The sequence below is a fragment of the Loxodonta africana genome, chromosome 18, assembly GCF_030014295.1.
Source record: "Loxodonta africana isolate mLoxAfr1 chromosome 18, mLoxAfr1.hap2, whole genome shotgun sequence".
Classification (NCBI taxonomy): Eukaryota; Metazoa; Chordata; class Mammalia; order Proboscidea; family Elephantidae; genus Loxodonta; species Loxodonta africana.
The window spans coordinates 45985234-46003059 of NC_087359.1; the positions used below are offsets into that span (position 1 = coordinate 45985234).

The following is a 17826-nucleotide window of genomic DNA, read 5'->3' on the forward strand; positions in this document are numbered from 1 at the left end:
TGGGTACTCCATTTTAAAAAAACAAATTGCAAACAAAAACACACTAGACTGCCCGTTGCCATCAAGTCTGTTCCAACTCATAGCAACCCTGTTGGACAGGGTAGAATTGCCCCATAGGGTTTTCAAGACTGTGTAATCTTTACGGAAGCAAACTGCCACATGTTTCTCCCACCGGGTGGCTGGGGGGTTCAAACCACTGACCCTTACGGTAAGCAGCCAAGCACTTAATTACTGTGCCACCAGGGCTCTTTGCACACCAGAATACAACCAGAAAAGGACAATTAAAGTAGGAGATCAGATAAAATCAATCTCCATGCTGTGAACATTTGAAAGAAATTGAAATGTATAGCCTGGGAGACAAGAAAAATCAAACATACAATGCTTCAGATGTTTGAGCACAGCAGTTATTATATGGAAGAAAACATGAAATGATTTTGATTGCTTCTGGAAGCAAAATTAGAACAATGAATGAATGATTTTCAACTCAGTTTAAGGAAAAACTTTCTCATGATCTGATACAGCAGTGAAATGAACTGCCTTGTTAGTGAGCTCCTTTTTACATATTTGAGCATATGCTGGTGACTTTTTAAAGTAACATAAAAGAGAATTATATATGAAGTAGGGAGTTGCATTAGTATGCGAGGCCCTTTTACATTCTTAGGATTCCTTGATTTTTATATTGTTTTGTTTGTACTGGTATGGTTATTTTCTTTTAGTATTACACCACTATTGTTATGGAATAAAAAAACTTTGTGGTTACCGTCTCTGAGATATTAATCTGTTTTCACTTCACATTCCTTTTCCTAGCTAGCCTCAAAGCTTGGAAAGCAGTGGACACCGTTAATAATCCTGGCCAACTCCCGCAGCGGAACTAACATGGGAGAAGGACTGTTGGGAGAATTTAGGATCCTGTTAAATCCAGTCCAGGTAACTAAAGACAAAACCTTCCTTTCTTTACTAATTTTTCCATATGTAGCTTTTCATTTTTCCTAAAGTACATTGGTTGTTAATATTTTAAATCACTAATCACCTGATTATAAGACGGATAATTGCGAAAGGATTACAGCAGCTGAGGATGTGGAGAAAAAGGAGCCCTCATACATTGCTGGGGGGATGTAACCTGTGGTACAGCCACTTTGAGAAACAATTTGGCAGTTCCTTAAAAAGTTAACCATAAATTTACCATATGGCCCAGCATTCCCATTTCTAGGTATCCGTCCAAAGGAATTGAAAATAAAAACGTGTACATGAGTGTTCATAGCAGCACTGTTCACAGTAGCCAAAAGGTGGAAACAACCCAAATTGCCATCAGCTAGTGAGGGGATAAACTAAATGTGTTACATCCATGCAGTGGAATACAGGCAGTCCCCACATTACAAACCAACTCCCATAAAGCCTATTATGTTAAAAATTCGAAGTGCATACTATGGTTCATGATAACAAACAGGTACTGCTTTGTGGTGCATATGAAAACATTATTATGTTAAAGATGTTTTAGTGTACCTGGGAGTGTTTCTTTAATATTTTTTTAATGCATAAAAAGGTACACTATATGCTAAAATAATAAGACAAACATTTGACTGACTTTAGATATGAACTATACCCAACTGTTCTGGCTTACATACAGATTCAACTTAAAGACAGACTTAGGAACCAAACTTGTTCATAATCCAGTGACTGCCTGTACTGTTGAGCAATAAACAGAAACGAACTACTGATAAGATGCATAACATAGAAGAATTTCAAAAACATGCTAAATGAAAGAAGCTAGACATAAGGGCACATATGAAATGTCCAGAAAGGGCAAATCTATAGTGACAAGAAGTAGATAAATGGGGGAGCTACAGCTGGGGACTGACAATGGGCACTAGGGGCTCTTACTGGGTAATGAGGATGTTCTAAACCGGCATATGGTAGCAGCACAACTCGATGGACTTACTAAAAGTCATTGAACTGTGTATTTTAAATGGGCGAATTTTATGAGGTACAAATTATATTTCGATTTTTACAAACAAGAAAAGGATCATACCATTGACATTAAGTTTACTGCTAGCAGCTTGTATTGTGCAATCATCAAAAATGCAATAGCTTTTTTCCTTCCAATTTGTGGTTTTTTTTAATACTTTCAACATTATACAGCTTACGGAAATTATAAAAATAATGGAAAGAAAAAAATCACCTGCAGTTCCCCCACACAAATGTATCAGTGGTTTTCATTTGTGTTCTTTCACCGATGACAGTGCGTAGACAGTGACTTAACATTGCTATAACAATAATCTAGGTATAAATTTGCATTTTTTTTTTTTTATTGAATGCTAAAAAAATTTTTCCATGTTGCAACGCAGCCCTCGTAATAACATATTTAAAAACTAAAATAATGAATGGATGTATCATATGTTCGTATATCAGGTCCACTGCCTCGGAGGTTGAGACCGTTTCCAAGATCGCGCTGTTACAAATGATGACACGGTGAACACCTTTGCACGTGGGGCATTTTCATCTGCGGAAACATTTTCCTGGAATCATTTACAGATTTATAAATATCAACGGTCCTTTAATTTTTATGTAATTTTATGCGAATTGCAAAATTATTTTCCAGAAAGTTGTATCAATAGTTTTAAAAACCAGTATAAAATACAAAACCCTGGTTAGAGGTGTACTTCTCACATTCTGGTTTTGTGAGAGCAGGAAGGAGGAGGCAGTGTGGTAAAATGAATAGACTATAGGTTCCATTTATATTTCAGCACTTAATTATTTGGGGAATCATGGGCAAGTTATATAACCTCTGTACACCTCAGTTTCCTGGTCAGTAGAATGAGACCAACTTCTGCTTTGGAGGGTGGGTGCGGGGATGAGCCACACTGAATGTATAAGCCTGGCGTGTTGTTAAAGGTGAGCACTAAACAGCTGGTATTGTCATTCAGCCATCTCTGTACTCGTCCAGAGGAAAGTCATCCTCAGTGATGAAAGACAGTGTTAAATAAAAGTAGTTTTCTTCTTTCATTTTTAGGTTTTTGATGTGACTAAAACTCCCCCTGTTGAAGCCCTACAACTTTGTACTCTTCTTCCCTATTACTCAGCTCGAGTCCTTGTCTGTGGAGGGGACGGGACTGTGGGCTGGGTCCTGGATGCAGTGGATGAAATGAAGATTAAGGTATCAGTCTTTAAGAACTAGTTGCCTTACAGAAGAACTTCCAGAATTACTGTGTACTAAGCTACCTTTTTATGATGTAGATGACTCTTAGAAGACATGGCGTGTTTCTGATCGCTGAGAATGATACGTTTATGACTGAGCAGCTAGCATAATCTTAACAAAACAAATGCTGGTCTTATTTGTATCTTTATTTCTGTTTAAATTAATGAGATCTCTTCATATCTCATAAATAAATATTATTTACATGTCTTCAGATAACAAAGAGACAAAGTTTTGAAGCATATCTTTCATATTCTAGGGACAAGAAAAATACATTCCACAAGTTGCGGTGTTGCCTCTGGGAACAGGCAACGATCTGTCTAATACATTGGGTTGGGGGACAGGTTATGCTGGAGAGATCCCAGTCACACAAGTGTTAAGAAATGTAATGGAAGCAGATGGAATTAAACTAGATCGGTAAGTTACACTTCGCCAAAAAGTGGATTTCTTAAGCTTTGGGAATATTGTTTGGTTTAAAAATGAAGACTCATGTAGTTATAAAGTCAAGTATAATTTAAATACAAAAAATTATGTTAGTTAAATACATAGATCCTGGTGTTACTGTTTTGTCATTATATAAAGGCCAAAGTCACAAGTCATAACTTTGGGTACATATCCCAAAATTTACATGCTCACTTAGATGTGATTATTTTTTCAAATGCCATTTTAATAGAAGATCCTCACCGAGAATATAGTTTATTTGGTTCAAAAAAAAAAAAAACTCATCTTTTTTCTTCTGTGTTTTTTAGATGGAAAGTTCAGGTAACAAATAAAGGATACTACAATTTAAGAAAACCCAAGGTATGTTTTAAGTGCTTTCAAACATGAATAGTTTCCACAAACATTCATGGGATGCTTTCACTGTACAACATGTGGCACCATGTTGGTGGGATCCAGAGGCACGGTGCTCACCTCTGAGGAGCTTGTTGTGTAGCAGGAGAGATGCCCCCGTGCTAAATGCACAAGTTGTGCTGTTAAATAGTACTGTGGGAGGATGCAGGCATGCTTGGTTCTGCCCTGGCAGGTCAGGCTGGGCATAGTTCACAGAACAGAAAGGCATGTAAGTTGGTCCTTAAAAAGGTAAATAAAATTTAGATCAACAGGGAAAGGATCAAAAGGACTTCCAGCCCAGAGGAAATAGACAAGAAAGCACAAAGCAGATAAACACGCTTAGGTGGCACACCTAGGAAGAGGGGTCACTAAAGAACACCGAAGGTGTAGTGAGAGAATAAGGAGAAAACTGTTTCAGAGAAGACAGAAAGAGTCATAGAAGGTGAGTAATAAACAGCAAAATAATACAGACTTGAGAAAAGCACATTAGGGGAACACTGAAAATACACATTTATCTCTACTCCTCCCTCTCCCACCACCCAAACCCCCTCTCATATGGTGATCGGGGGGCTTTAAAAGGCATAAACCCTTAAGAACAGAGAGAACGGGATATGAGATGATGACAGCAGGCTAGAGAAGCAAAAGCCATTTGCAAAGTAGAAAGCAAATAGTGGTAACTGGCAGCATATTGAAGAAAATGGAAATGCTAAAAGCCTACAGTGCAGAAAAGTAAAGTAGAAACCAATATATGTGGCAAAACCCAGCAGAGGCTTAGGAATTAGAGTCACCAAGTTAACTCTGAAGGCAGGATGTAGGGTGGGACTGAAAATATGTAGTCAAAGAAGCTTTGGCCTCTAGGTCATCTCCCCCTTCCCCAGCCTCAGGCAGAAGACTGGAGGTTTGCTCTGAAAAGTTTACACTAGAGAAATTCTGGACTCTGGAATACCAAGCCAGCTAAAAACAGGGGTTGAGTAAAAGGTTTGCCCATTGTCCTTTTCATTTGCTCAGCTTTGGAGTAGCAATAACCAATAGCCTGGGTTAGATAGGTGCTGAGAGTCTCATGGTTGCAATGAAGGTGAAAAGCAAATGTCATGGGAAAACAGGAGTGGAAAGCCTGGATGCGTAGATTGCCATCTTAGAGTAGAGCCATTCTAGATGATAAGGTCTGAGGTGTGGCGATATTAAATGGAAATGCAAAGAGAAATTCCTATCTGTATTTATCAGTCCTTGAGCCGGAAGCTTTATTTCTGGCATTTTCACTGTTTTGTGCCATGGAGTTGATTCTAACTCATAGCAACCCTACATGACAGAATAAAACTGCCCCATAAGGCTTCCAAAGAGTGGCTGGTAGATTTGAACTGCTGACCTTTTGGTTAGCAGCCAACTACTTAACCATTATGCCACCAGGGCTTCTGGCAGTTTCACTGGACAGTATAAAATAGCTTTATACGAAAAAATGAAAGCAGAAAGTATTCCATTTTCCCAAAGAATGTAAGATTTCCAAATTTAATGTATGATGTAATCTTGGACTGAAGCATAGCCTGTTACTCATTCCCACCCTCTTTCACAGGAGTTCACAATGAACAACTATTTTTCTGTTGGACCTGATGCTCTCATGGCTCTCAATTTTCATGCTCATCGTGAGAAGGCGCCGTCTCTGTTTTCTAGCAGAATTCTTAATAAGGTGTGTTGGATAAAATAACATTTCCTGCTTATCAGCGAAGGTACAGTAAAAATCAATAGTTCAATTTTTTAAAAACTCTTTCAAGCATATTCAGGTCGAACTAATTTATAGAAACATTTACGTGCTCTGTTTTATGTAAGACTGTCATTAGATCCTTAAATGTATTTTATTGAGGCATTTTATAACTATGACAAGTTTTTAAAAATTCAAAGTTTGAAAATGTACAGCTTATTTTGCTTAGATGGCAGCCAAATGAAATAGTTTGTCTTACATGGCAGCAAAAATTGGAGAGAAATTTTAGGTAGAATAAATTTTTGGTGAATACATTAATGGAAAAAATAGATTCTATTGGCTTGGAAAAACTCTAGAAAAGGGGCAGCTCGTTTACCATGGCCTCTGAGTAAGGCCATCTCTGGTTTCTGGTATACTTGATTGTTCTGTTTTGGAATTTTTATCAATGACTTTCAGTGCTTGAGCAGTAAGATGTGAAAAATAAATGCAAAACAATTTTATTCCTGGTTCTGTTTTATAAATACTTCAAATTTACAAAGTGTTCCCTTTTTTAAATATAATCATTAAGGCAATAAGTATTGATACTTATACAGCAGGTAATTAGCTAAGCATCTCGGTGCTTCCATCAGCTTTTTTGTATTCAGAATTGATTGTAAAATGTTTGTCAGGTTTACTGCATTACTTCTATTAAGAAACGCAAAGTGTTAGGAAAAGGTGGAATTTTCTAATTTTAATATATATTTTGGATAGATAAACAGGGAGAAAACACCATTTGGACACAAACCACCACTGTTCCATGTTCCTCTCAAAAAACTAAAAAATTATGGCCTTTGTTGTCACTTTCTGAAGAAGAGGGATAATTAACATTTCATGTGCTCTGCCAGAGCTCACCTAGACTTTTAAACCATTAATGGCATAATAGAATAAAATGTAAAATTAAAAATGATGATTATTTTTTAGTTACATGTTTTTGTTGCTGCCCCTAGGGGGTTCCTCTTTTAACCCATAGAATGATAGGGTGTCAATGCTGGATGGGGCCAGGGGTTGTGTTTTAAAAAAAGTATCCCTTTTGGTGCCCCTTCTTTCCATTGATATCTTGTCCGCTCTGAAGAAACGGAGTCAACAGTCATGTCGGGAGCTTTGGTACAATGTATTTTTCTTAACGTTTATGGGGCTTGTTAGGTTGTTTTAATAACATTTTCTGTCTATCTTTCATAGGCTGTTTACTTATTCTATGGCACCAGAGATTGTTTAGTGCAAGAATGTAAAGATTTGAACAAAAAAGTTGAGGTAAGCTACTAACACCTTTTCTAAAGTTTATTTAGTGGTCTTTGGATTATGAAGGATTTTTTTTTTTTTTTTTTTTTTCCAGTAAAAATGCTGAATTTTCCATTAACATATCTTACTAACGTATTTGGAGTATTTGTTGCCTGCCAGGTACTATGCTAAGTGTTTTATAAATATTAGCTCCATAAATTATCACCACAGCCCTGTAAGACAGGTACTGTTATATTCTCATTGTACAGAAAAGAAAACTGAAGTTTGAAATTAAGTAGTTTGTGCCCAAATTCACAGTTAGTGACATAATCAGGGATTCACACCCAGATTTCTCTAACTCCAAAGTCTCTTGTTGAACTCTTTTGCTGCAAGGCCTCCATTCACAGGTGATGGAGAATTTGAAGTTATCTGACACAGTGCCAAACTGATCACAGATGCTCGGAGGACATTTCAACCCAAAGTTTAATTCAGATTACGTTTGCGGCATATCTTTCTTACATACTAAAGTAAAATAATAAATATATAAATAGTAAAAATAGAATAGTAATGACTTTTTTGCAACAGTATCCCTGACATCATGATATGGAGAAGTCTTGTGTTTATTCCATGCTTGCTTCCAGCAGGAATCTGTAATCATTTATAGCAACAACAAAGACTTCAATACAGAGAAATCTGGAACTAGTAAATTAAGTTGAAAGGGAAGAACCAAATGATAAACAACTTGGGAAAAGAGTAGAAAAAATGACCTGGGAGAGAGGAGCCTCACTATACAGAGAGCTGCTCTGTTAGGGACACACTTAGCACGAAGCCTCCAGGCAGCCATGGTACAGATGGGCTAGCATATTTCCACAAGAAGAGTTTTGGTCTACTTTAATTATTTTCCTTTTTCCTGGGCTTTGACAGCATTGGTAGGGTGAAGCGTAGAAACCCATTGCCATCGAGTCAATTCTGACTCATAGCGACCCTATAGGACAGAGTAGAACTGCCCCGTGGGGTTTCCAGGGAGCGCCTGGTAGATTCAAACTGCCAACTTTTTGGTTAGCAGCTGAACTCTTAAGCATACAAGGTAGCACTTTATTTATTGTCTGATATTTATTCATACAAAAATTATTTTTGAGGCCACCTACAAACTGCCAGGCACTGTCCTAGGTATTGGAGGTACAGTAATAAATCCCTTGTTGTCACCACATTTACTGTCTGGGGAGAAGACAGACACAAACTACATTGCAATGTGTATAAGAAGTGATACGATAAGAAAAGTACACGGTCTTAGAGGAATAAATACATAACCGAAGGGGCTGAAAGACTTTCTAAGGGTAAGTGACAGCAACAGGTCTTTGTGGAAGCAGTGACAAACTGGAATCTGAAAAGTAAGTAAGAGTTAAGTGAAGAAGAAGGGGAAGATTGTTCTAGACTAAGAAGGCCCAGAGTGCAGAGGTCCAGAGACAGAACTCAGCATATTCCAGTGAGTCCAGGCAGAGCATAGCTTGCAGGAGAGAAGGTGGCAGGAGCTGAGGCTGGAGAGCTAGGCAGGGACCCAGTCACAGACGGCTGTGTTGGCCTGTTAAGGAACTCGAATTGCATCGTGAGCACAAAGTCAAGCCATTGAAGGAATGTGATTGGGGGTGACAGATTTGTGTTTTATAAGTGTCAACCCAACTGCTCTGTTAAGGATGAATAAGGAAATTAAGGCTAGAGGCAGATAGTCCAGTTAGGAATATTTTAGGGAAGAGATAATGGTGCTCTGGGCTGGGGTTTTAGATATTTAGAAAGTAGTGTTAGCTGTTTTTAGTAATTAATTGAATGTGGAGGGTAAAGGTGAAGAAGTCAAAGGTAACTTAGGTTTCTGGCTTGGGAAGCTGAAGGAATGGTGCTGCTATCTCCAGAGAAGTAGGCAGGGGTTAGGGGATAGACACAAAAGATGCTTAACTCGGTTTTGTTCATAGGAGTTTTAGGTGCTGCAGTCAATGGAAGTGTCTTAGGGTAGCAGTTGGTTATACAGATCCGGGCCAGTGAAATGGATGTAAGAACTGTCAGCACAGAGATGGCAATTAAAGGTATAGAAATGGCCAAGCTTGCCCTCTTAGAGTCTATAACATGAGAAGAGAAAGGGGCTGGGTACATAGCTATGAGGAGCGTCATCAACGTGAGGACAAGCAGAAGTGGAGTCTTCAGTAGTGACTGAGGAGGATACTCTGGAGAAGTAGGGCCTGTTGTTCCCAGAAAGTAGAGATGAATATTTCGTGAAGAGTGGGAGTAATGTCAGGTGCTACTGAAATAGCAAGTGAGAAAGGGCCTGAAAGAAATAATTGGATTTAACAAAAAGGACACCAGTGACGCCCTTGATGAGGACAGTTCCCCCAGTGAGGTGGGAAAGGCCAGATTACAAGGGAGAGGTAGGAAGTCGTCTTCTCTTGCTTGCTCTTTATTGTACTTGTGATTCTTGTCTTCTGTAATTGTGTGTAAAAACAGAAACATTCTAAGTGGAGATGTCTGGAAATTGTGTGCCCTGTAGTAACTCACTACTTGTATTTCTTTAAAGCTAGAACTGGATGGTGAGCGAGTAGAATTGCCTAATCTGGAAGGCATTATAGTTCTGAACATTGGATACTGGGGCGGTGGCTGCCGACTCTGGGAAGGGATGGGAGATGAGACCTACCCTCTAGCCAGGTGTGTACCTTTGCGATCTGTTTTTTATGTCACTGTTTAAGAGAAGCCCTGATGGTTCAGTGGTTAAGCATTCAGCTGCTAACCAAAAGGTCGGTGGTTCAAACCCACCAGCCACTCCATGGAAGAAAGATGTCGCAGCCTGCTTGCATAAAGATTATAGCCTTAGAAACCCTATGGGGCAGGGCAGTTCTACTCTGTCGTTTAGGGACACTAAGTTGGAATTTACTTAATGGCAGCAAGTTTGGTTTTTTAGTTTTCTTTTAAAACAGTCTTGTTTTTTATGAACTTTAAAATCTTTTCCCTCAAATTTTCTTTGTTTTATACCTTATTAATATAAATATAGATAAGCGCCACAGTGTCTGACTGCATATATGCCTGTGGTCCAGCCCATAAGGTTATAATAGAGTTCAGAAATCCTGATGAGAGAACTGGACATAGCAGAGGTGCTTTGCTAAGTACTGTGGCTCCATCCTTTCTGCCTCTCATTGGCTCTCTCCTGTGTGTAATAGTGTGTTTCCATGACGTCCAGGTCACATAGCATCCTATTTTACAGAATGTATCGTGGGCGTCAAGCAACACATTCCCGTCATTAGTAACCTGATGGGCACCTATGTTAAGAAGTACTTGCCCTGACGTGGCTGATTTGATTTTATTGCATCCTATGACCCATATTTCCTTTTTTTGATTTTAGACATGATGATGGTTTACTGGAAGTTGTTGGAGTGTACGGGTCTTTCCACTGTGCTCAGATTCAGGTGAAACTGGCAAACCCTTTTCGAATAGGACAAGCACATACAGTGCGGGTAGGTAGAATATTACTACACAGGCTAATTTGTCCCCAGTTCATTTCTGAGTCCTTGATCTGTAGAAGAAAATATCCATGCTCCGTCTGTCCTTAAATAGTGGCTCACAGCACACACCGTTGGTCACCCTACACCAGCGGTTTGGGTGGGAGGAGGAAGAACGGGAAGCATGGCCCTCAAGCTGGTTCAAGAAATAAAGCATATTCACTGAAAAGGAGTCCTTTAAAGCAACAGATGAATAAATATATATTCAGTTTAATTTTCTACAGCCGAAATGCAGAAGGGTTAAGGTCCGTGGGCGGGCTTAGTAAGGAGGACCTCTCTGACCTTTGATAGGTTGGCATTTTCTAATTACTTGTTCCTCGATACCAGCTGATTTTAAAGTGCTCGATGATGCCGATGCAGGTGGATGGTGAGCCGTGGGCACAAGGGCCGTGCACGGTCACCATAACGCACAAGACGCATGCGTTGATGTTGTATTTCTCTGGAGAACAGACGGATGATGAGGTTTCTAGTACTTCGGATCAAGAGGACATAAAGGAAATTTAATAATGGATGAAGAAACGAAAACTTGCTATAAAATCCATACAAACAAGTAGATACGTGTTCATCCAAAATTAGGAGTTCTCTCCCAGCTGTTCAGTCTTAATTTCATCAATAGTGTGATGGGTATGCACTTACCCAAGTAGCATTCCAGTTATTTATAAAAGCTTGTTCTCTTCAGCAGAGCACATTGATTGTATAGTACTAAGTTTTAAAAGTCATGCAAGTTACACTGCAGTGAAATGTGTCTCACGGTCCTGTGTTTTGAGAGTGAGACATACTTGGAAGTATGCACTGGCTTGTTCCTTATTCTGGAACCAGACATTTAATGGACACATTATGCATCCAGCAAAATGTGTGTGGAAAAAAATCACTTTAACATGCTAACACTGTAGTAGTTTTAAAATTAACTTTTTTTTTTTTTTTTTGAAAGAAAATGGTTAGTGTCAAAGCTGCCTGGTTAACGCTAGCCTCCCACCTGCAGCACGCCTCACCAAGCCAAACACTGGAAGATCCGTGTGTACCCATTGCCAGGAAACCCTGAAAGGAGAAATGTACAAGAAAGCCAGTACTTAACTTTTTATTTTAGGATCACTTTCAGACCCCCAAATGTTGTTTGATTAACCCTATTAATGACCATGTTGAGTTGAATTTCAGGATCTTTTTTATAATCCCAGTATAACCGAAAGAAAACCAGATAGATGAATTGGTTAAATAATAATAATAATATTTGGGACACTTTGTATTGAAAATTACAGATTCTGAGCTGGGTAGTTCATCAGCTTCTCTTTTGATTAAAAAATGTCAACAATTCAAAAAAATATGCTAAAGGAAAGCTACTAGTCAGATTAATTACTAAAAAAATTTAATGACTAATAAGTTTTACAAAATCAGTGGTCTTGTAGTATCTTGAAATACCTAAACCAAAAAACCTGTTGACATCAAGTCATAGCAACTCTATAGGACACCGTAGAACTGCCCCATAGGGTCCCCAAGGAGTGGCTGGTAGATTTGAACTGCAGACCTTTTGGTTAGCAGCCGATCTCTTAATCACTGTGCCACCAGGGCTCCATCTTGAAATATGGTAGTATTTTATATTTTAAATTATTTGATAGAATTGCCCCCTTGGTCTGGGGAAGAAGGTATACAGAGTCCTTGGCCAAAATGTTTATTTTAAAGTGAAAAATATATATATATTTTACTTATTTATTATTTGTTTTATGCTGTGATACTTAGATTTAAATGATTTTTGCAATACATAGTTTTATGTAATAAGGTAATCAGATAAATCAGTCAAATGGAAAACCTACTAGTGAAATAAAGTCCATCATTTTTCTGAAAAATATATTATCCGGATAGGCACACTCTTCAGAAATACTCAATTAAAAAAAAAAAACAGGAGGAACAGAAAGCACTGGCAAACTACTTTTGGATAGCCAATTTTTTTTTTTTTTTTCATTGTTTTATTTATTCCCTCAGTTTACAAGAAAGTTATTGAAGGGCTAGTTTCATAGTCACCCACTAGAGGGCGCTCTTCTGATGCTGTTAGCTAGCCTGCTCTGATGCCCTATAGTTAGGCAGACCCATTGGCCATCCAGCCTGATGTTTTCCTGACAGATGGCCTGTTTCGGGGCTTGGTGGTCTTTTGTGATATTAATCTCTCAAAGATTAGAATGTATCCCCAAACCACCATTAGCTTCCCTTAAGAATCTGTTATGGCTATATCATCCATGAATTGCCATAAACTTAAATATGAGTCACCTTCAGGCCTGGGCCATCTTTTGAAGGATCCCCTTGTTAGTGTATACGGTAGTCAGTACATTATATAAAATATTTTTATTGTATTTAAATTAACCTCTTCCAAGTCTGAGCCAAGTGATGCTTAATTCCAGTAAAAGATTTTGTGAGCAGGTCTGTTTTCACCTTCTTCATTCCCTTTTCATGGTAGATAGCCTTCTCCTGCAATGAGGGGAAAGTTTTGTAGCTTTTCCTTTTTATGGGCAGATCATGTTTTGAGTATAATTAGATTTATCCTTTTAATTCATGGTTAAAGTTTATATTTTATAAACACACTGTTAAATTCACTTTGCTTTAGGTTATATTTTACCTATAATTCATAGTGCTAATTACAGAAGCAAAGTCGATAGTTAATTTGGGATATCAGAACTTAGTCAAAATAACTGCATTTTTTTTTAATTGCTGAAACTACTTCAAGGACAATGTTAAGTTGAATTTAGTGCAGGTTTATGTACAACTCCCTCATTTGTTTAAACAAATTGATTTTTCATTTATAATCCAGTGAGACTTTTTTTGTCCCTGACTCTGTGAAGTTTTTCTCCTGCCTTATTCACTCATTTAAACTTAATGTTTATTTAGGAAATTTATTTCAGAATCTGCCATATCATAAAACACATCCTCATTTTGATTTCCCAAACTTTACTTACTTTTTTAGGCACATTTACCCAGCATTTCAAATAAATGTATAGGCATGTGCCTTGTTTGAAATAAATGCAATTTATAAAAGATTCCTATTTGCAAGTTATATATTAGGGTAACTGTTGTTTACTAGAAATTCTACACTTTACAAAATAATTTATCAACATTTTACTGTTCTATTTTAAACTGTCTTGATTTTTTTTTGAAGCTAACTTCAACATTCTCAGGAATATAAAGCATATCTCCGTGTCTGTTTTCAGATTTCGCTCATCTTTCAGTATCCTGATACATTCCTAACTCCTTATAAACCTAGTGGCTTAAATACTGAGCACCTGGCAGCTCTTACACATCCCATAAGTAGGCGGTGGTGATGCTCAGTGCTTTACTGTGTTTTAATGTAAACCAGACGGACTTGTGTTTTCAAACACAGGTTGTCTAATAGTAAAATTATATGATCTTAAATGTTTTAGGTTTTCTGCTATAATTAGCTGGGAACCCTTAATGTAGCTAATGTTTATAAAGATTTTATAGTCAAGATTATTTATTTTTATTTTTTTAGAGTGTGTCATAAAAACCTTCAGCATTAGCTTTTTGAAACACGTTTACTTAGTGTTGTATACTGTGACTCACATTGTAAGGTCCTTTTGCACTGTACAAATGAATACTACCAGCATGTCAAAAGAAAAGTAATTTGCATTTGCAATGTAAAGTAAAATTGTATTTAATGTATATTATGAAATTTTAAATTTGCACTATCTAGAATACTTTAGAAGCTATATTAATTTACAAATTGATGTGGATCCGAATACATAATTTGTACCTGTTCAACCTAAAAGTTCAGTAGAACGAGTGATTGATAGTTTCATGTATTTTCCCTCGAAATGGTAATATTGAAGCAAGAACCAGCACTTTATATTCAGAAATGTTTTTTAAATTCTGCCTAATTTGATATAATGGAGTGTAGGTAGATTTATGAAAAGTATCTAGAAATCTAAAAAGTAGTTTTGTTACCATATCTCAATCTGAATGAAGATACATTCTCAGCAACAAGATGGAAGAGGTGGTTTTGGTTTTGCCTTTTAAAAGCTGTCCCTTCCTTTCTCCAGTTCCCCGTTAAGGCCTATATCCTGTTTCTCACAGTTGATCTACAGGCTGTCTGCAGCCCCCAGATAGATCACCTGGGAACCTTGCTGAAAGTGTGGATTCCTGGGCCCAGCCCCTGACTTCACGAATCAGTGTCTCTAGGGCTGAGACATAAAAAGCTCTGTTTGTGTCAACAAGCACCTCAGGTGATTCTGATGCACTCTGACACGTGAAAGCTACTGGTCTGTACTTCCTGGGCCGCCCAGGCTTTTTGCCAGGTGGATATCATACAGACAAATTGAATTAATTGGATGTTCTTAAAATTGTATTTCCCTCTACTTAACTGCCCTCTTCCCCCCAAATTATTCTTTTAAAAGAACTGTGAAAGACTTGTTCTCATTCCATCCAAGTTGATGTGTTTGTCTAAACCATATTACGTAAACACTGGTAGCCTCCGTTTCTTAGGCGAAACTGTGGTTTTTGGACTCTGGTCCGTGGAGTCCTGGAGGTCCAAGGATGACTTCTGGGGCTCGTGGAGTAGACCCCAAGGGCAGCGAGCAGTGGCGGCTCTGCTTCCTCACTGTAGCCAGGGGAGCTCCACTTCTGTATATTGGGGTGCTGCTGAGGAGAAGATTTCAGTTAATAAAATACTTCTACCACTTAAAGGAAAAGTTCCACTATTTTTGAAAGGGAGCTTGGGAGCCGCTACTATAATAATTCTGTCACCTGTTTACTTTCCTGCTGATTTTTACGTATTCAGAAACCTGATTTTTTTGGTGAAGAGAATATTTTGAGGGTCTCAGTTGCTTCTTGGAATATTGCCGCTGGCATAAAAAATTCACAATTTTTGAAGGTATTGAAGAAAAAAGGATTGTCAGTCTCTGTTCCTTGTGTTTCTAATTTTAGTATAGAAGTAGTCTGTGTACTTAATTTTAGATAATGTAAATACAGAGGCGTACACACACGTGTGTATATGTATATAATCTCCCCGTGGCCCTGAGTACACGGCCTGCACTATGGACTTAGCACTTCATTACCCAGTGTTGACTGCTTTTGTAATATTGGGTCTGTATTGTGGTCGATGCCTGCAGACAGAGAAATGTGAATGAAAGCATTTTTTTCTTCCCAATCCTTCTGTTGAAGATTTTGCTTGTTTTTTTAATAAAATTTTAAAAATACAGCACTTAAAATATGATTCTGTCGTTTTGTGGCACAAATAATGAAATAAAAATAAGCAACTTTGAGTTAATTGCACAGAAAACAGCACTTGGTTTATAGCAAAACAAGCTTATGTGGCAGGTTCTAGATCACTTTTGGATGGAAAGGAGACCATCAAAATTATACTGCCCGACTTTTGTAGCCTGGGGCATAGAACATAAATCAGTACCACTTGGGAGGAACATACATGCTCATGTTTATAGATTAGCTCAGTGTAGACTACAGAAGCACCAAGGCATAGTAGAATGAAATATATGAATTTATCTCATGGTGCAGTGGCTAAGTGCTTGGCTGCTAACCAAAAAGTCAGCAGTTCGAATCCGCTAGCTGGCTCCACTGAAAAAGATGTGGCAGTAAAAGATTTATAGCCTTGGAATCCTTATAGGGCAGTTCTGCTCTGTCATGTAGGGTCGCTATGAGTCAGAATTGTGGGAAGAGTATAGAATGTGTTTTAAATAGCTAAGTTGAAAACCCAGCCTCTGCCACTTCCTGGCTGTTTAACATTAAGCAAGCTACACGTCTGCCAGAGCCTCCGGTTTTCTTTATAGAAATGGGAGTGAATGCCCACCTGAGGACTTGTAGACACAAATGCTTACAGGAACGAAGCAGGTGGAATTGATGGGCTGTGTAAACTAGAGAGCACCTGATTGTTGCCTGATAGGAAACTAGGCCAGGTGTGAACAGGACTGACTTTTCTAGAGAAGACATAACATTTTTTATTCATTAAGTATTAGGGGAAGGTGATTTTATGGTCCAGATTCATTCCGTCACCTTTAACCAGAAGTCCATTCTAACAATTCTTTTTCTTAATTTAAAATTCATTGCTCACTTGCCTGCTCTTTTTTAAAAGGGCAGTGGCAAACATAACACACCTTGTTTTGATCAGTAATTTTAAACATGCATTATCATACTTGGCCATGATCCCCACCCAGGTTCACAAGGAAGGCTCTGTTACTAATAACCCCCCAGGGTCCATGCTTCCACTTTTTTTAAGCAGCTTCAGCACACACTGGGTGTTGTTAGCTGCTTTTACGTTTACCTCGTCATAATCTGCAATTCTGCGAGGTAGGTATTGACTCCACTCTATAGATTAGTAAACTCAGAGCTAGAAGTTGACCCAGGTAACCATTTCTGCAGCCTTTTCATCAATACAACCACCACCATCAATAGTATTAAAAAAATTTTTTTTTTTTTAATACTGCCTTATATGTGTCACTGTCCTGAACACTAGGAGTGCTAGGGTTTATGACACAGCCCTCAAAGTACATGCAGGGAAGCCAACTGATCATACATGAAGATAAACTACCAGTGGGAGGATTTCAGAGATTTAAATGAGTTGAGGATTTTACACATTGCCTATAACTTAACCTTTTGTAGGGTTTGGAACTAGGAAATAGAAACTGAGCATTTTTTTTCATGTGTGATTAGATAGAAGAATGTAAATTAGTCTGTGTGAAAGCTGTGTACACTGAGCTGCTTAAGGGCAGGAAGCTTACCTTGGCCAAAAGTAACGCATATTTGCATATCTTTGGTGAAGATCCTGCTCAACACGTGATGGAGCACCCACTCTGCGGTTGTTGCATTTGGCCTCCAATTTCCAGCACATAGGGCAGCCCTGGCAAACAGCAAAGCTGTTGTTCCCATAGCATGTCTGCTCTATCTTCTACCCCGTTCTCTGAAAGGACCCACCAAGGCTTCTGCCAAAGCAGTTGCCACCCAGTCGATTCCAGCTCACGGGGAGATCCCATATGTGTCAATGGCAGGGTTTTTGGAAATAGCTCACCAGGCCTGTCTTCAGGGGCACCTCTGGGTAGACTCAAACTTACAACCTAGGAACTGGCGCCTGTGCCAAAGGGAGGTGTTTATACCTTGTGATCACTCCCCTGTGCTTGCAGCTGATTGGACCAGGGGAACCTCCATCAGCTGACCAGCAACCAATCAGATTCTTTGGTGGGCTTCATTTCCATGAAATGCCTTTGTATCCTTTACATTACTTAAACTATGGCCAAGGGACTGTTTGTTTCCAGCCCACCGGGAATTAAGTACAAAAATTGAGAGCAAGAGTTCAGAAGTTT

The 17826-nt window shown here is 38.5% G+C and overlaps 2 protein-coding genes across 10 annotated transcripts in view; one reads left to right on the forward strand and one right to left on the reverse strand.

The window, feature by feature from the left end:
* DGKE (diacylglycerol kinase epsilon) overlaps window positions 1-13530 on the forward strand; it is a 26941-nt gene extending 13411 nt beyond the window's left edge. For 2 of the 5 annotated variants that reach the window (XM_064271275.1, XM_003414389.4), the window contains exons 4-12: window positions 808-927; window positions 3011-3154; window positions 3453-3610; window positions 3943-3994; window positions 5595-5708; window positions 6939-7010; window positions 9541-9668; window positions 10360-10471; window positions 10844-11440. In XM_064271275.1, the coding sequence (XP_064127345.1) occupies window positions 808-927; window positions 3011-3154; window positions 3453-3610; window positions 3943-3994; window positions 5595-5708; window positions 6939-7010; window positions 9541-9668; window positions 10360-10471; window positions 10844-11020 (1077 nt within the window). In that variant the 3' untranslated portion in view covers window positions 11021-11440. The other 3 variants (XM_023553557.2, XM_064271276.1, XM_023553558.2) reach the window with 3 other exon arrangements.
* The window catches only part of TRIM25 (tripartite motif containing 25), a 49700-nt gene continuing 43274 nt past the window's right edge, over window positions 11401-17826 (reverse strand). For 3 of the 5 annotated variants that reach the window (XM_064271273.1, XM_064271266.1, XM_064271270.1), the window contains one exon: window positions 11401-15151. The gene's annotated coding sequence lies outside the window, so the exon portion shown is untranslated. Of the gene's footprint in view, window positions 15152-17247; window positions 17367-17826 lie in introns of all 5 variants that reach the window. The other 2 variants (XM_064271268.1, XM_064271269.1) reach the window with 1 other exon arrangement.